General features: G+C 38.3%; 1 protein-coding gene across 1 annotated transcript in view; it reads right to left on the minus strand.

Annotated features, from left to right (window-relative positions):
* Positions 1-6,904: 6,904 nt before the first annotated feature.
* PHIP (PHIP subunit of CUL4-Ring ligase complex) overlaps positions 6,905-19,007 on the minus strand; it is a 102,592-nt gene continuing 90,489 nt past the window's right edge. Inside the window, exons 36-40 of the mRNA XM_084202210.1 lie at positions 18,252-18,404; positions 16,063-16,226; positions 15,308-15,588; positions 14,824-14,985; positions 6,905-13,047 (exon numbers count right to left, since the gene is read on the minus strand). Coding sequence (XP_084058336.1) covers positions 12,392-13,047; positions 14,824-14,985; positions 15,308-15,588; positions 16,063-16,226; positions 18,252-18,404 — 1,416 coding nt within the window. The 3' untranslated portion in view covers positions 6,905-12,391. The remainder of the gene's footprint in view (positions 13,048-14,823; positions 14,986-15,307; positions 15,589-16,062; positions 16,227-18,251; positions 18,405-19,007) is intronic.

The following is a 19,007-nucleotide window of genomic DNA, read 5'->3' on the forward strand; positions in this document are numbered from 1 at the left end:
AAAAAGAGACAGAATATGTAGTTGTGAACTTTGCTAGATGTGTAGAAATTAAAAGTTTCCTTCAGGTTGCTTTGCTGGTTCACAACATTATGTACAATCTGTACTCAGGCATTTTGGTTACAGCTGGAGCACACTTAATTTAGGCCACTTAAACTGCATTAAATTTCACGGTACTTATAAAAGCTAATAGAAGATTAAAGTACACAAGACAGCACAAACCTGCTTTTAAGATTTACTCAGGCATCTCTTTTGTCTGTAAACAGAGAGGAAAAAAAAAAAAGAAAAAGGAACTGGGAATTTGTATGGTTGTCCAATTTGCAGTAAAAAGCTGATGTCCATGCACTAAATTTGTTGTGCTGCTTTGTCATCTGATTCAGTGCGTTAAACATGTCTGGCAGACCAGATTGATGGCCTCAAAAATAATCTGTTTGGATTCAGTGATAATTGCACATCTGACAGAACTAAGGGGTTTTTCTTTCAGGTTGAAGGCACTTACAGCACTGTACCAGGTTGATAATGGGCCACAGTCCCACCACTAGATTAGAAAAGGATTTGGCATCACCTCTCATTCCCATAGGCACCTGAAACACCATACCAGTGATATTTATGACTCTTTCCTCCTTCCCCAAACCATCAAGATATTCACTTTCACCTGAGGAGTGTTTACTGTCTTTACATCTATGAGGCTTTTTCGAATCAGAACTAAGATGAGCTGAAATTTGAGACTTGGGTCTTTTACACAGGTGTTCTCAGAGTAGCCACGTTTACTGCAGCATTACCCACTGTCTGCTCTCCCGGAGCAGCTGTTGCACCTCCTGCGCTCCCCTGGAGTGGAATTCTCAGCCTGCAAGCAGAAGCAATTCACTACAGTTGTGTCCAAGTTGCTTCTAGATCCTGCTGTCCTAATTTATGAAATATGCAAAATAATTTGGGTTACTGTAATATACACAGCACACGTGCATGCGTAGATTTATGAAAACTGCCCAGCAGAAGTGATCAAGATCACAAAACAATACCAAAGGAGGTTCAAAGAATACTACAAGGAATATGCTAGGAATATTGTAAGGAAACAATATTGTGATGAAGCCTTACCACAAACTGTATTTTTCACTTCTGCTTCATCTGCTTTAGAGCCACCAATAAAGAAAAAACGTTTCCTAATCTCCTTTTAGACGTTATCAGTAGTTGTAAAGTACTTGTTTAGCCTTGCGTGTTTTGCGGGGAGGAAGAGTCACAGTTCAGCCAAATAGCCATGAGCACCCTGCGAGGCCGGAGGGCCGGAGAGGATCCGGGGGTCGCTACCGCGCTGCCCTCTGCCCTTAGACAGTAGGGCAATACAACTTCTGCCGCTGCACATCTTCCTCCCGTCTCTAAAATCGGCATTTTGAGCAGCCAGATCTCCCAGACAGAAAGGATGCCGTAGCATACAGCGAGTCAGCCCGAATCAGAACATTTTTGTGCATATTTGGAAGCACCGGAACACCCGCAAGAAGCGCGCTGTGCCTGCAGCCCCCGAGCGGGGGCCGAGCCGCAGCAGCCCCGAGCCGGCAGCGCCCGGGGGCGGCCGCAGCCCCTCTGCTCCTGTGCCGGCCCCGCTGAGCGCCGCTCCCGGCCCCGCTCCCGGCCCGGCTGCGCGCCCAGGCGGCGCAGGTGGGGCCGAGCAACAACGCCCGAAAGGAGCCCGGAGAGGCGGGAGCCGAGCCTGAACCCGGGCCCAGCTCTCGGCCGGGTTGGGAAGTTGTCCCCTGCTCTCATCTTTCCCTCGCACAAAAAGCTCTCAGGGCAGAAAGATTTCTTAATCTCAAAACGCATCAAACACCCGCGTGTACTTTTTACACCCCGACAGTTTTAGAGAGATTAAAATAAAGAAATAAAAAGTGTAATTTATTTCTTCAGACTAACTTAAAGAAAGTAACATTTTCAATTTCTTTACCTGGGTATTTTTTTCTGTGAATGTTGATGAACAAGTGACTTGAACCAGCTATGAATAGAAGTCCGGAGGTAGTTCTCTCATGCGAAGTTTATGCAAAATGTGTTGTAACACAGCCCTGTAGCCCAGCCTCACGCCGTGCCTCTCAGAACGCTGTTGGTACTTCAGAGAGCACCTGGTGCGGCCCCTGGCCCGCCATTGTCGCAGCTGGATGCCGGCACAGCAGAAGCAGGAGCGTCCTCAGTGCTTTCCGTAGCACACGTGTCAGCAGCAGAAACTCCGGGGCTGCCCCTCCTGGGCTGCTGCAGGCGGGTCAAACCCGGCCGTGACCCTCATCTGTGCCACGGACTTCTGTGGTGTAAATTCAACAGCAACCAGATTTGCTGATGGCACCCAAATCAGAGTGGGAGGAAACAGAGGAGGCAGACTCAAACTGCAAATGATCCAGAGAGATCCGAGCAACGGGAGCATTACAGACAAGAAGAGAAATTCATCAGTGGCAAATGTTGAGCCTTACCAAGAGAAAGGAAATGCTCTAGCCATCACTTTCTCACAAGAGAAGGGAAATGCTCTAGCCATCACTTTCTCACAAGAGAAGGGAAATGCTCTAGCCATCACTTCTCACTGAGCACAGCTCTCCAATGGGCAAGACTCTGAACAAAACAAAAAATGTTATCAACCCATTCCTAGTGAACACATGGGATCTAAGGGGCCAGGCCTAGGATGGAATTTTATTGATGGATTTAAACCTGTGCAACATGGCAGGAATGTCCAATTGAAAACTCACATGAATACTAGCCTAGACTAGAAATACAAACTCTACCTAAGAAAAATAGTTTTTTAATCATAGAATCACAGATGGTTTGAGTTGGAAGGGACCTTTTCAAAGGCACCTAATCTAGCCCCCCTGCAATAAGCAGAGACATCTTCAGCTAGATCAGGTTGTTCAGAGCAACCTATTTGCCTCACAGAGCCCACCCCAAGGAGAACAGACTCATTGAGGCCATCGTGGCTGTGTTTGCATCACCAAGCCCAGGCTGCAGTAAATACTGGGACCTACCAGCTCACTTGGGCAAAACCTCAGGAGCCATGTAAACACCTGATCCTACCTCAGGGAGGCTGAAGGTTTTAGTGTGACTCAAGCAACTTATTACTACCCAGACATTAAGACATCTTCTTAATACAGAGTAAATCAAATTGCAAGATGAAGATGCTTCTTTTGCAAAACAGGTTACTACTCCCCATGTGCTTGGGCAGAGATTTCAATGCAAGAGCTAGAAAGAAACCAGCCCTGTGAGCTCTGTTGTGACTCAGAGGTGGGCAAAAATTACAACTTCATAAATTAGCATGCAAGAAAAAAGAAACAATCCTGACCATAACAGAATTTCAGATGATCTGCCCTTTCTTAAGGCAATGCTTATGTGAATTTTCTAGTAATTTTTCCTAAACAACTTAACCACTGATTTCCCTTGTAAATGTTATTAATCAGAAGAGTTTAACATTAGCACACATTTTGCAGCCTCAAACACTTTACAAGCATTAAACAGCATAAATGTTTTGAGTTCCAGATATTTAATCTTTCCCCATGTACTTGTGCATGCAGACTAATTGGTGTCAGTGAAGGTCGAGAACAGTACAGACTGCACATATACCCAGCTCCTCATGTTGAGATTTTAGCTTGGAAAAAATATGCAGTATTGAGAGGTGATCATTAATTAAAGGACTTCTAAATAGCTCTTTTTAAAGTTTCCTACAGCTGTATTCCATTTCTTAGCAGTTCATGGAAGCTTACTCCATCTTCCTTAAGAGAATTCAAGTTTTGAATAAGATGTTCAAATTTCAGAAAAATAACCCCACTAGATTTCTCTGCTACAGAATACAAATACAGTAATTCTTTCTAATATTTTAATCATATTCTAACCAGGTTTGCACTTTAAGTTCTGTCTTTATTATTTTGAATATCCTTGTTCAAAGTCAGATTCTGAGATCTGAGACAAAACACAAATTAACAGCTGAGGTTGCCTGGCTCTTGAATGCTAACATTGTTTGAAGTCAGTACCTCCAGGAACAGGCCTCTGCAGAAATCTGATGCTGAATGAGTTGGTTACCTGCCTCTTGCTTCCTCCTTCTTGGGTTTTTGTTTGGAGTTTTTTTTGTATTTATGTATCTAGCTAAAGTAAAATGAAAGGCCAACAGACCAAGTTTAGGTAAAATCTTCCTATTTCAGAGACAAGAAAAGGAAGCATGAAGGAAGTTTGTATGGCTGTTACCAGACTAGGAACATCATTCCCAAATTCTCTACCCTTCAGCACTCAGATTTCACAGTGTAAGAGAAGATTCATAAATTCTCACTGCAGTCCTTTCAAACAGTAAATTAATCTTGCAAAGATTTCTTAGCACAATATTTCTCTGAGCTAGAAAAACAACCAGAAGGTTTGGGCTTTGAGTTTCCTGTTAACAGTAGTAAAAGCCACAAAAATTATATTTTGCATTATAATTTGTTGTACAGTAAGTCAACTTTATGCTATTTAAATTCCAGTCACATTGTCCATTGCTTGCTGGCACTTGCTTTATTTTCACATTGGCTTCAACTAGCAACATTGATTAATTTTTAAAGCCATTACACTTTGCTCATTTATCTTTGGAAAAAGTGACAAATATTTTTTGCAAAGCTCATATTGATAGCTAGAGCAGTGAACACCAGCTTTGGCACAAAAACTTTTCACTTTGAAAGCAAAATGGTCAACTTCAACGACCACACAATTTCCTTCATATAATGAGCATTGTGGTCACACACTGTATCACCTGGACGTGGACTCAGCAGGAAAAGCTGGGTACCCTTACTGGAAGTTGGCCACTTTTGCCTGTCCTGCTTTAGCAGGAGGGTGACACCAAAGGACCGCAGACTCCATCCTGGGATACTTTCCTGGGACACGGTGCTGAGGCGAGGCTGTGGCATGGCTCCCATGCGTGGCACTGCAGGGACAGTGATCAGGGACAGCATGAAGCCAGCATCCCAGTGAGACCATCCTCCCCTGCCCTGGTGTACAGGAGCATTGGAAGCAGCAGCAAAGGCACTTGCACAGAACTGAGCTCCGCAGAGCGGCAGAGCAACCCCTCCTCAGGTGACTCAGCTTCCAGGGGGGTTGTCTATCACTGTTTTCCATTATTTTGGGCTGGAAATGCTAGCCATGGGAGCTCCCCCACCATACTGCCTTTGTTTCCTGACTACCATGTGGGCAGCGTGCAGGAATGATCATCCTATTGCATTGGTCTGGAAAAACCACATGGACACAGCCGGTGTCCCGGTGCTTCCAAATATGCACAAAAATGTTTTGATTTGCGCTAACTCGGGGAGTGTTCACCACCACCTTTGTTCTTGTTCCTGGTGGTGAATACCTTGCTGTGGGTAAAACACCTTCTCTTTTTATATTGTACTGTGGGTGTCTTATTCCATCATTTTGTGTTCCAGTAAGTTGTAAGTTGTTATCTCTCCCCACAGTCTCTCCTCTTTTGTCCCTCCTTTACTGGAAGGGACAGGGGCTGGGGTGTGGCTTGTTTGGAGTTTAATTTCCTGCTGGTGTTAAAATCAGCACATGCTTCCAACAGCATTATCAGGTACCAACATTTCATAACATGTGTTAATACTAAGCAAAGTCTTGATTTCTACACAGAATGAAAGAACTACAGTAGGTTTCCAAAATATACCTGTCACAGAAATGGGAACAGGGATACAATTGTATTTTAAGGATTCTGTACAGAGTTACACAGAAAAAGACTTTTTAGATATTTTCAAAACAAAGGAAATGTTATTAACTGCTTAAGACTCTTCTCAGCAACAAAACTAAAACCCTGGACCTGGAATGGCTTATGCTTGATGAGCACACCACTATTACTGTTGTGCTGTAATACTGGAAATGTACATTCAACAGAACTAGCACCTCCAGGACATAACAGCAGCACCAAAGCGTGTCATATTTTCAGTATTCCTTTATTATTTTCTCCAAGCAGAATGCACCAATGAGCAAAACGCACACACTTGGGACAGAGATATTTCCTCAGTTGCTAAAACAAGTCTCGCTTTTGCCAGACTTCACATGGAGTCTGGGAAGTCACAGGGAACTCAATTCATTCCTCTGTGACCATTCCACATTCCCATTGCCCAGAAGCACACATACCTGCATCTGTGAGGTGAGTGAGGCTCTCTTCCATCACTTCTTTGGGTTTTCAGGTAAGGAACGTAAGGAAAATATCATCTGATAAAGCAAATAACGTGAAATTAAACAGAATCCACATTTCTTTTTTCTCACATGTATTGAACAGAAAAATGTAGATATAAACAAACCAACCCTGCAGTTTTGTGAGAACACATCCCATGTTGACTTTTTCTTGCATCACCCATTCAGGGCAGCTAGGCTGCAGACCAGTACTCTGCAGGAGGAGGGCAGGGGATTCTCTCTGCTAAAGTGTTTCTAGCCTCTTCTAGAGCTGTTGGGAAGCAGAGATTTCCATGGATTGGACGTAGCTCTGGTACAAACAGTTGTCACCTGAACAGGGAAGGCTTCATGGAGGGTTAGAGGCGGGTGCCCTCGTGCACACGAGGAAGTGAGGTAAGAGGACTCAGTGAGGTGTCTTCAGTGCCAGATGCTACTGCCTTTATATTGCCTCTTGAACTGCAGGGCTTAGTGAAAACCCCTACCAAATAGCAAATTCTGATCTCTATCAGACAGTGCTCCAGTTCCAGTTTTGTCTGTTCCCACTTACCCACTATACCATACTACCAGATACAGCTATTCCATATTCCACAAGGAATCAAGAGGAGCTGAATTTAAGGAGTTCTGAAAAATACACAGCCAATCATCCCATAGCACAGTAAATTACCAGATAAAAACAAACACTGTTGGACAGCTTAGAAAAACATGTTTTCTATTTATTTAAAAATAAGTTTGTAGTTACTACATTGCAGTGACAGTAATTCTTACACATACATTCTAGTTTGTATAAAAGGATTCAAAGTATTATGCATCAAAACTAACATAGAAAGTGTCCACATAACAGTAAAGAAATTTCCAATCCATATGTACAAAAAGAAAGGGCACTGTTATCCTGGTGAGATACTTCAGGTTATATATAACATGATAATCTAGATTTCTGGAAGGAAAAAAGCCTTGATAAAGCTAAAGAATTATAGTTTTCAAAACTGTTACTCATTACATACAACAGATTTGTGTTTTACATAATTCTGTACAAAATAAGTGTAATTTTTAATCTGAAAATCTGTCAGTTTTAAAATTAACCTTTCTAGGTAATTTACTTGAGGTTGAGCTCCATTCTATACATATTGAAACATTATGACAGAATTTAGTTCACGCATGATCATTATCCAGTTGTCCACCACACTTCTGCAGTTTTAGTATGGTCCAAAAATGTAACTTCTGTATGGTCTCAATGCATTAGCAAACCAACCTGCACAGTTGTAAGCACAAAACAGTACATGTACATCACACAGTACACGATAGGTGCTTCTATTTCTTTCTACTCCTAATTTGTGTGACCTCATTCTTTGTTTTTCAGTGTAGAAATTCATAGTATAGTACTACTTTCCCTCCCTAAAATGTATTGTTTGCATTATTTGAAGTGAATTTCCTGATGTATTTATCTGCATTAAAAAGGACCCAAATGACTACTTGTCTCACTACATACCTCCTAAAAGCTAAATTTATTCACCCTTATTTTATTGCAGCATATAAGGTTTCTCTCTGGAGTGCCTTGAGGCTGTTAGAACCTTGGGAAAAGGGGGGGAGGGGTGGTGAGGGGGAAGCAGCTAATCACCTTTTTCTGCAATTTAAGATGTCTTTTAATCTGGCTTCCTGGCATGTTTCCTTCTCTAACACACTGTAAAAATGACAAGGCGAATTCCCGCATTAAAGCCAGCAGAAACACAAGAGCACCTGGAGGTTAGCTCTGGTTTAAAAGCTACCTGCTGATTTCCCCCAGACATCATAGAAAGTCAGCAAGATGCATTCACGATTCAAAAACAAGAAGCTACATAAGCTGTCAATGCCAGATTTGTTGTTTGAAACACATTGTCAAGCCTTGACCAGATTTATGAAATGTAATACACTTTCCTCTGCATATGAACAAACATGTATATACAGTAATTTACAGCAGAAAACTAACAGCCCTTTTATCAGTTGAATATCTAGGTCCCCTTGGAAACCAAACTGTTACAAGAACTTCTGGGATAAAAGAAAATATATACTCATTTTACACACTTCATTTGTCTTCATTTAGGTCGTAAACAGAAAATGAGCTTTTGCTGTTTCTAGGTGAGGTTTAAAAACCCTCTACCTTCTCTATCACAGCATTGTAGCAGAGTTATAATTAAATTTTTTAAGACACTGTTAAAAAAAGGCCAAAAGGAAAACCTTTGACAATCTACTGTCAACAAAAATATGCTATTTCTAGAATACTCAGGACAGAATGTAAATATTGCGGTATGGGTGTATTTTAATTGACCAGTGATGTTAAAATTACCTCAGCAAGATTCACATGCTACAAATAAAATGTGAATGTTGATGAAAGTGAGCTTAAAAACCTCTCACCTCCAATCTACTATATAAATACAAGGTGAAAGGGTCCCATCCAGTTAAGCCTATTGCTTTTATAGAACCAATCAAGTATTTAACATTTGCCTAAATTCAAATTACATGCTAAAGCATTTACTTGTAGTCCTCAATCCAACAAATGTGAGCAAAATATTTAAAAATGTGGTGTAAAAATCATAACAAGCTTGAAATTACTGAATGGACAAACTATTTTTTGTGTTGCATGTAGTCCTTTTTTAAGTAAGGCAAAAGCCTCTGGCACAGAATTGGTACTTTAAAATATTTGTACAGCAGTATAGTGAATAAGCTGTCTCTACACTACAATTAATTTTTAATAGATATTAATATCTATACGTGCTGCATCAGGGTCCTTTATCAATTAATAGCTTTACAAATATTAAGCCATAGTAATATTTAAATCAACCAACTCAACCTTACAAGTCTATCAACAAACTGATCACAGGTACAAACTGGACACTGTACAAATAAACATCTGTAAATCTTTATCACAGCAGTCGAATCACTGGAGGAAGACATTTCTCTGCAAAGTTGTATCACTGGTCATTGCCAAGTGACAAAGAGCTCTAGTTCAATATTGACAATAATAATGAACACTACAGTGGTAAGATTTCAGTTCAGTTCCCAGAGAACACACTAACAACAGAAACAGAGTGGCTAAGGAGTTGTTAAGTATGTAGGCACAGGTACAATGATTCCTGTTAAACATTCAGAGCACACTTATGACAGAAGCAGAAGTATTTCCTCACTGGCAGTTAAAGAACACACTGTTATCGAGATACCACTCAGCAGCAAATACCAATTTTAACCTTTCCCAGTATAGTGTAGAAGTACCAGAACAGTATCCTCATATCCATGTCAAATACAAATGAATTTAATGAATAAAACTGAGTTAATTGCTGCCAGATCATTTGCATGTATGTGACTATGAAGCTATGTTATTTACAATGCAAATGTAAAACAATCACATGAGGCTTTGATACTCCATTTTCTGAACCAGTTGTTAGGTACTTCAGATGGCATTATAAAACATGCATATAACTATAGATCTTAAATTATTTCAGAACACTGACCATTAGTTTATTGCTCACATTTAAAAACCTAAGACTCTGTAATCAAAAGCTCTTTTTCTGTATTGATACAGTATCTCACAACCACCTCAAATAATAAATTTTTCCCCAACCAAAATACAGTCTGATGGTGACTCAAAGTCTCATAAATAAAGTTTGCAACCTAGTGAAATTAAATTATAAAAAATATAACTTTTAAATAAATCTGGTATTAATTTCTAATAAATGTCTAGCTTTGCTTCTATAAAAAACTGATCCAAATTATCCACAGTTTATTTTTAAAGGAAAAACATTAATGTGTCTAATAAGAATCAAAAACTTACTGGCTAAAGTCACCGATATTACTGGGTGGGAAGCAGTACCCATGTTCTGCAGGTAAGGCCTTCTACCCTTGTAAAATTAAGATGCACACTCCTCTACCTGCTGTTAAGGGAACTCAGATTATTTCAGTCTCCAAAACTTACACACAAGGTATTTTTGATATATAAATATATACATAAACATGCCATATAAAACATTATTACAAACGGAGTAAATACAGAAGATGAATTTTAGATATAATCTATTTTATATATTACAATGCAGATAACATCAGGAAATTACACATTTTCAAATGATTGCCTTCATCAGTGAGATTTGACAAAATTAACAAGTAGGATCAATCAGTTTTGAATTGTGAAGCTGTATTGCAACTGTACAAATGTAGCTTGCTATCTTACCACATGTTTAGTGACTCCATTTTAATCAGATGATAAAGAACTACTTGTTAGAACAAATAAATATTCCAACAAATCAAATACAAACTAATCCCAGGCCCCCAAATTCAAATCCATAACAATTCAAAGAGGATCTGGAAAATATCTCAGCCATTTTTTGTAGCAAAATGAACTACCTAAAATTAGGTATGGTGTATACTAATCTGCTATCCACAGTAGCCTATTTCTATTACTCTTGGTGGCAAATACCAATATTCTTTCTTCAAACTTATAGGCTTTTTTTTGTAAGAAAATAAAGAGTGAAGAATCAGGCCTCAAATACATATACAGAATCTGTGCAAATTTAAGATCTTAATTCTGCATGTCTTCCCTTCCAGACATTGCAGATGGTGTGTAAAAACAAAAAAAAAGTATTCCCAGAAAATTTTGGTTACATTTTTGTACCATACCAGATCTCAGTAAATACCAGTACTTATGTATTTTTTCCTTGAAACTGGACAATACTTTTTTTAAGTGATAGAAAATGGTATTAAGGTTTGTTTGTAAAGGTATAAAATAACTAAATGTACCATAAACAAATAAATAACTGCTTTTCTTTTCCAGAGCAGTACATATAACAATACATTCCCCTAAGTCATATAGTTATCATTTACAATAGACAACTTAATTTTAGTAAGGATGCAAGAAATAATAGAATACAAGGCACAATCATTAAATGGAATTTTTCTTTAGGGTGTATATTGACATATGTCAGCGTGATATACCATAAAAAGTGCAGAAAAACACAATGTGCAATGAGACCACTGTATAAAACATGATTGCATAAAAAGTGATTTGGCCTTTTAACCCTAATAATTGAAAATAACCAATCTTCCCCTTAAAATTAAACTATAAAGTATGACATTTTAAAATTTTCAATTCTAGTGCTATCTAAAAAATCCTGAAAAAAATTTATACCTGGGTAATATTTTAGACATACGTGTTTATGTATATATTAATATATACACATACACTATTCTTTGTAGGTCATTTCAGCCTCTTAGCATGTCTAAAGTTGTAGAAACAACTATCAATATGGATCAGAAAGTAAACATCATAATTCCATACCTGTCCTGTAATTTCCTTGAATCCTTTAACCAATTATACATTTAGACTAAAACATCTCTGTCAAAGGACCCCACCAGTGCATTATTTTCTACCAGAAGTACCAAAAAGGATACATTTCAGAACAATGTTAACACCTTACTATTTAAAACAAGACACAGCTTTTATCACTGCAAATGGTATGCTGTACTGACACTCAAAAAGAAAAAAAGGTTTTCCACTGCACTGATTCTCAGTCTTTGGCACAATAAACAGAGATTTAATGATTGATACAAGAATCGAGGTCTGAAAAATTAGACATTAGTCAAACTTTTTCCAATGTGGATATATATATTTGTGATTACATTTTTGCTATGTTTGGCAGAACTTGGATAAACAATGGCCTGTGCTAGGCTTCTTTTGCAGCTGAACATTCCATCACAACTGAAATTAAACTTTTTCGGATTAGCAAAGTTTGGTATTTTATTATTTAATAGAAATGCAAGTGAATTTACTGCCACTTTTTGCCAAAGTCTGCCTTCCTAGGCAACTTGACTTTACAATCAAAGTGTACCTTGCTTGGTCAAAAATAGATTTCTGTTTTCAATTTGTGGCAATTAAAAGTTCTATTACCTTTTTTCAATTGTGTAGAGATATTACACACTACTTGAGCAGAGTAGCTCTGAACTCTGTACATCAGTCAGAAATTGCTTCAATTATTCTCAACTGTGAACAAAATGACTGTTGAAATGTATAACCTATTTGGAGGGCAATAAATAGCAAAAGTTTAAAATATATATTTCTTTCAAAGAATGTTCTTTCAGTTTATCATTTTGCTAAATTTTTCTCCTCAAATCAGAACATACTCTTCTAACCCATAATAGCAGCAGGGAAGCAGAAGTCTGTTCTGCTGTTCCTTAACTGTACCTGCTTCATAGCATTCTGAAGTAAAACCCTTGGTAAAAATTACCAACCAATTAAATTAGCTTTTGCTTTTTCAGTCAACTTTCGGACTCTGCCTCTGCTCGAAGTTCCAAAAGTTAAGGAGGTGTCTTCAAACAATAGCTGCCTTTGCTCTTCCTCAGAGTCATCTTCATTGTAAAAGGCTGTCCTCCTACCCTGGTTTCTAGTTCTCATGTGAGGTTCAGAATCTTTAAGCTCTTCAGAACCCTCCTCCATAGGCTCGTGTGTCTTTTTCCTCCTGCTTCTTGTTTGCATTTTAACATTTGCAGGAGCTGAGAGGTCTGAGCCCGGCTGGCGGCTCTTTATCTTCCTTTTTGGCTTTCTACCCCCTCGGCCTTTTTTTTGTAACAAGTCTTCTTTCACATTATTTTCAGAAAGAGAATTGCATGCAGTAGAAACAGAGGCTTCCTCTGGTATATCCCTTGTGGTCTGGATTGTATTCTGCTCTGCAACCTTTTGCTGTTCAACAATTTGTAGCTTTTTTGGTTTCCTGCCTCTTTTCTTGTGCACCACCACTTCACAGCTACTGTTATTATTGTTACTAGTCTCCACCTTGGGCTTCCGTCCAGGACCTCTTTTAACTGGAGGTTTCAAAGGCTGTCCTCCATGTCCATTTACCTGAATGCTTCCTGATGCCAAAGCATTATTCTTGCAATCTGCTGTAAAGAAATGGTACAGAAACATACACATCACATAACAGATTTGCATTTACATTCATTTTCACACTGCCTTAATAAAACTTTTACTAAAATATCTGAATGGATTCACAGTGATTGCCAGTCTGTCAAAACCTAAGAAACCCAAAGTTGAGCTCAGAGAGTTCTGTTCTACAATGGAATGAGGATTAACTTCTAGCTGGACTTAGCACATGGTAGCTGCAAGGAAAAAAAAAAAAACCCAAGAAACAAAAAAAGCCAGGAAAAATGCAGAGGGAAAAAAAAAGGGAAAAAAGGGGAGAGCTGAGGGGTTTTTCTCAGATGATGCAACACCAGTGGACAAAACTCATATTTTGTATCTGCAACAGCAAAAAGTTGCTCAAGAAGCATTGGGAATGGTGCAAGGATTGGGAATGCTTCCAAGTAAGTAATCTCTGGAGAAATAGATGTTTTCTTTCAACCTGAGGTACCATCTTTTGTATCAAATTTGTACCAATTTCTCACACTAACAGACAGCAGCATGTACTTGCGTGGAGACTTTTACAGGGTATGAGTTTTCATTATGTGAGGGGTAATCAACTTTCTCAGAGGGGCACATCACTGGACCTCTTAGAAAGATGTTCTGACACCACAGCCTTGCCTAACATATGGCCAAGAACAGGCTCATAGCCAGCATGATAGTTCCTTCAGCCCTTTCATGAAACACCCACACACAGCTTCTGCTGTGTTTGAATGTGCACCATCATGCACTACAAGCACAGGCCTCCTCTGTGCTATGAGTGGATGTAAGGAGACAGGACCAGGTGAACAACATTCAGAAATCCCTGACATCCCACCCTTTAACAGCTGCATATTTAGCCATGCAATGTGGGAATAGCTGGGGCCTTTGTGAGAAAGCTTACAAACAATGGACAGATGATTTAATTTATCAGACCAAGAGCTACTTTTTCCAAAGCATGGATGAGTAAGAAAGAACTCCTTGGGGAGAGGACTACAAGGAGTAGGCAGATTAATTAGATGGGACCCAATTTGCGGACTACTGTGTCCCCATTTTCAGAGAAATGATGTTTAGTGGATCTACCTGCTTCAAGCATCTTCTGAACAGTTCAGAGGTCCTTCACAAATAGGAAAGCTTTCTGACTAGGAGATCTTATTTCAGCCTCCACAGAAGCTTTGAATTTTAAGGTATTCTGACATCAAAAGACCAAGCAAGCTCACTCAGGAGATTTCATAAACTAGGTCCAAGCAGGCCATTCAAATATACTAAATAGAAGCAGTAAACACCGCATAGGTTTTTTTTGCTGTGCCAAAGAAGGAAGGAATGAATTGGCAGCTGGGATCCTCTGATCCTTATGCTTGCTGCTGCACAGAATGTCATCACATTCAGCGCTACTGACCCAAATATAACCCACAGAATTTTATGTGATTAAACACACAGGATTTAAAGTCTGACCATGCAGAAGTCTGCTTTGGATTTTAGAATTTTTAACATGACATTTGTAATAATTTAAATTAAGGTAAAGATATGTTAACATCTCAAAATCATCTAGACAACAGCTACCACACCATGGAAATGGTGTTAAGAGTAGTCAAAACTGTGCTAATTCATCAAGAAGGAAACTAATGGTGACTGAACTTTCTGTTAGATTTCCCTATTCTGCTAAATTGTAATGCATTCTAATTTCCCTACCCCCAAATTACCACAACTAAAGTACAACACTACAGTCACTACATCAGTAACTCTGAGGGTGGGGAGGAAGTTCCAGAGAAATTTGGTACCTTGTGGATTAACAGTGGAAGATTTTACTTTGCGCTTGATTTGCTTCTCTTTCTCTGGATTTTCTTTTGTGGAGTTATTCCTAGTGTTATGACTGTAATCAGATGGGGAAGGGTTTGATACGATATTCTGGTTCTTGGAATGTTTGGTTGAATTCTCCAGTACTGGAAGGATAAAAAGAAAAAAAATTATCAACTTAAGTAGTTTATGCTGCATTCAGTCTTGTTGGGCTAAAATGGAACTGATGTTCTACTACAAACAATTTGACTCTGTGATTTAAAAGGGAGAAAGCTTTCTAGATAAAAAACATAGCCTAACTTGTTCAATTTTCCTTTGAAGAGCCTCAAAGGCCCATCAGTTTGAAAACAGAAACAGTCTTAACAGAGAGAAATATATTAGATTTCTAAAGAACCAGTTTTATCTTTAAAAACATTTTTTTTTGAGCTTAATTAATAGAAAATCAAAACAAAAGGCACCCCAACTTGCCTGACTTTCCTGACCCTGCAGTAGTATTAGGCTTTGTAATTAAAGGCTTTATAGTTAAAGGCTTTGCTCCTGAAGAAGTGGATGGTTGCTCTGTAACAGCCACATCTGTTATCCCCCTGTTGCTTCGAGTCCGCACAAGGGAGGAGGCCTCAGCGGCTTTTCCGTTCATCTGAGGCGGAGCGTGTCTCAGTGCTGTTGACCGTGCAGGTGCAGAAGATGATGAAGTGGCAGAAGTTTCTGCCTTCAGCTGAGGTTTTATTAATCTCCTCTTCCTTTCAGGGCTGCAAAAGGAGCAACAATTTGTATCCTGGATGACCGCCTTGTCATTTTACAGGAATAAATAAAATTAAATGCTAGTGTCTGAGATTGTGGGAGTAAAAAAATCACCTCTGCATGAAGTATGTTAAAATATGGCATTTACTGTGGAAATTCATGTAAGTTGTGAGCTTCTGGAAAGTGAATCTTTACAATAAATACTATAGTTATATGATAAAGCATGATGCCATCACTATCCTAACGATGCTGTTTTACTGTACACATTTAGCAGTTATTTGAATTTTAAGCACTTACACTAGGATAGCTCTAAGTAAAGTTTAAAACTCTTCCACATCATAGGGACTTGCATGTCAAAGCTACCATTCTGCAATATAGGGAATAGTAAAGGAAGTATTAAGAAAAAAACACACTAAGTTTTATTGTTTAGGTATGTCAAAATTTCACAGCATTTCATGAATACTGTAAAGGAATTAATGTACCTGGATGCAACACTACTGGAAACTGAGCTGCTTCTACTTCTTTTTTTCCTTCGTTTCTTTATTGTATTTCTTTTATGAAAACGTAGGGCAGATTTATAATCTGATAAAATAGAGCTTATATGTTCTTCAAAGAAAGCAGAAAGGCGCAAGCTCATGCTGTAGATCTGGAAAAGAAAAGCCAGTAAAGAAGTTTGATACTTTTCCAAAGTGTCCCTTTACTTATTTATTACCAAACAATAGCTAGAAAAGTAAAAAGTTGTTAATATAGAAATATTTTACGGCAATTTATCATGTGTCTCAATAAATATATGCTATGTGTAGGTTTTCTTTAACTATTTTCATGGTTTTGAAAAGTGTACCACAACTGAAGATGACACAGAAAAGGAAGAATTGGAAAAATGAGTCTTTCAATTGCCTTTCTAGACTGTATCCCTTTCTAGTTTCAACAGAAATCACAAAGAGAGATCCTTAAGGTAATTTTGCTGTATCATACCTAGGGTCAAGAAATCTTATTTTCTGCTCTATTAGCTTGCATCCTTATATCCTATATTTGAACACCAGTCCATTCCTTTTATAGATGAATTGATACCACAAGTAAGTCGGCTGCAACAGGTACAATAAATGTATTGGAATTATGTAGGAGCACTTTTTTTTTCCTATTTCTAGACTTGGATGATTTACAGAGACTCCCAAATTCAGTTTAGATCACGAGTAATTATTTGAGCACAGATGCTATTAATTCTGGAAACAGAAAAACCACCAAAGGGACCTGTACTTTGAGGAGACACAGCACCTTCAATGAAACACAAAGAAAATATTGAACCAGTTCCTACTTAATGACACACGAAACCATCTGAGCACCAGACTCAACAGATTCTGCACATGTTACTGGAGATAGCATGCAAAGGAATATGTCTCTGATGTGCCAAGCAAAAAAAAAAAATAAAAATCTGATGACTTTAGGTTTACTGATCAAGAAAGCATCAGTGACATCAGTTTACAGTTCAAATAAGCATCAGTGACATAAAGTAAGATGCTAAAAATATAAGTGCGTGACATAGTATAAACATGACATTCAACTACATGTTGCATACATTGAAAGCACATAGGTTCCAGAATATTAAAACTCGACATAAGAACCTTCCACTTCCAAAGTAAAACAAAAAAAGATAAATTTATTACTATACCAGTGTGTTTGGATGAAACATGAACGAAATGAAAATGTCAAAAGAATCCATAAAACCACACAAAGCTAATGTCAGGTATGATGAGGTCAAGGAGAGAAAGAAAAGCCACAAAAGAATCCAGATCTGCCACAAAAGCCCTGCTACTTGCTGCAACTGAAAGAGTAATTCTTTTACAGGGTATGGCAGCCTCAACAGTGAGTGGGCATGTCTGCTACTGACTGGAGAGTAATCACTGATCCTGCTAGTCACCTATGAAGAAATTTGTGCCCAAGTCTTAAAACAATTAAGTCCTAATGATTAACTTGCTATTTAGAACAGGCAAACATAAAAGCTGTTAATAATTCTGGTCTTAAAACCTAACACACATTAGTAGAAGAAAAGCTTTGAACCCATGTAAATATGCATCCATAATTTAACTGCTATCAGATACTGCAGCTCCTACTAGCAGGACATCTCAGTACAAAAAGCTTTGTAAGCTGACACTTTATGTAAACTGTCCAGTTTCCCAGAAGTCCTGAGCTTCATTACAATCCTACTGCACAGTAGTGAACAGCACAGAATTTCAACATCCTCTTCTGTCTATACCTGGATATTTCAGCTTGGGGCAACCTTCAAAGTAGAAAGGCTCCCTATGTAGTTGTTTTGAAAATCTGGTTTCTTCCCCAAATATCAGTTAAATTTCACTATTGTACTCATAATCCTGCTTCTGCGGAACTTTTCTTCCATGTCGTTTTCTGTTTAGACACACTTTCTAATATTTACTTTTGAAACACACATGCAGAACATCAGAACTTTTGGTATTTAAAAAGCACACATTCCTTTCCCTTCAAATATAAAGCTGTAATAGTTTCTTAGAAACATTAATATTTTAAGATCAGAAATAATTAAACTTGCTTTTCAAAAGCAATCAAATTACACTGTTTCTCTGCTTTTTCAGTCCTATATTTTTCAGATATAAGTGTTCTTTCATACAATAGCAAATGTTAAACAATAAAATCTTACCCTTGATCTTTTACTTGGTGTATAGGCCTTAGAATTGCTGAAAATAAGTCTCACATCTTTACATAACTCCATTGGTGACTCGTAGTTGCCAGCTTCCAGTGTTTCTCTAACAGTAGCAAAGTCCATAGGAGTGTCAATAATATCTCTATAATCCTGTTTGGAAATAGCAAAGAAATTTATTACAATTTTTCTCCCAAGCTTTAATATATAATTTTCCTTAGGATGAGTTTGATAAACCTGTTTAACTAAAATATCCTCTTTAAATAGGTATGGAAGACCGCTGAAGACATTTTTTCCCTTTCCACTAATATACCTCCCTTGCAGACATACTCAGTAGGGTCAAGGTTAGAAATTAACAGATAGATGATTTAATTCATTTTATAAACCTATTTACTGAAACACAGAGCTCAGAATTTGGTGTCCCCTAAGGGTTGCATTACTGACACACTGACCTGAAAATAACAGTGATCTGAAAGTGTGACTACAAGCCTTCTGGGGTGGCTTAGCAGCTCAAACTTAGGACTAAGACTAATACTGTTCTCACATATTAGCTTTAAAATATGAAGTTTGAATACTTGAGCCTGATCAGAGGCTTATCACATCCTTTCTGAAACCTGAGCAGTTTCTCAAATGGAGGCCTGACAATTTATGAATGTAATGAAGTATCAAAAACTCCACATGTTTAGGTAGGACCCAAGTCAAGCCAATAACAGAAAATTTTTTTCCAGGCAATGGAAGAAACAGAGACATGTTCAT

The sequence above is a fragment of the Fringilla coelebs genome (genome assembly GCF_963513975.1).
Source record: "Fringilla coelebs genome assembly, chromosome: 3".
Taxonomy (NCBI): Eukaryota; Metazoa; Chordata; class Aves; order Passeriformes; family Fringillidae; genus Fringilla; species Fringilla coelebs.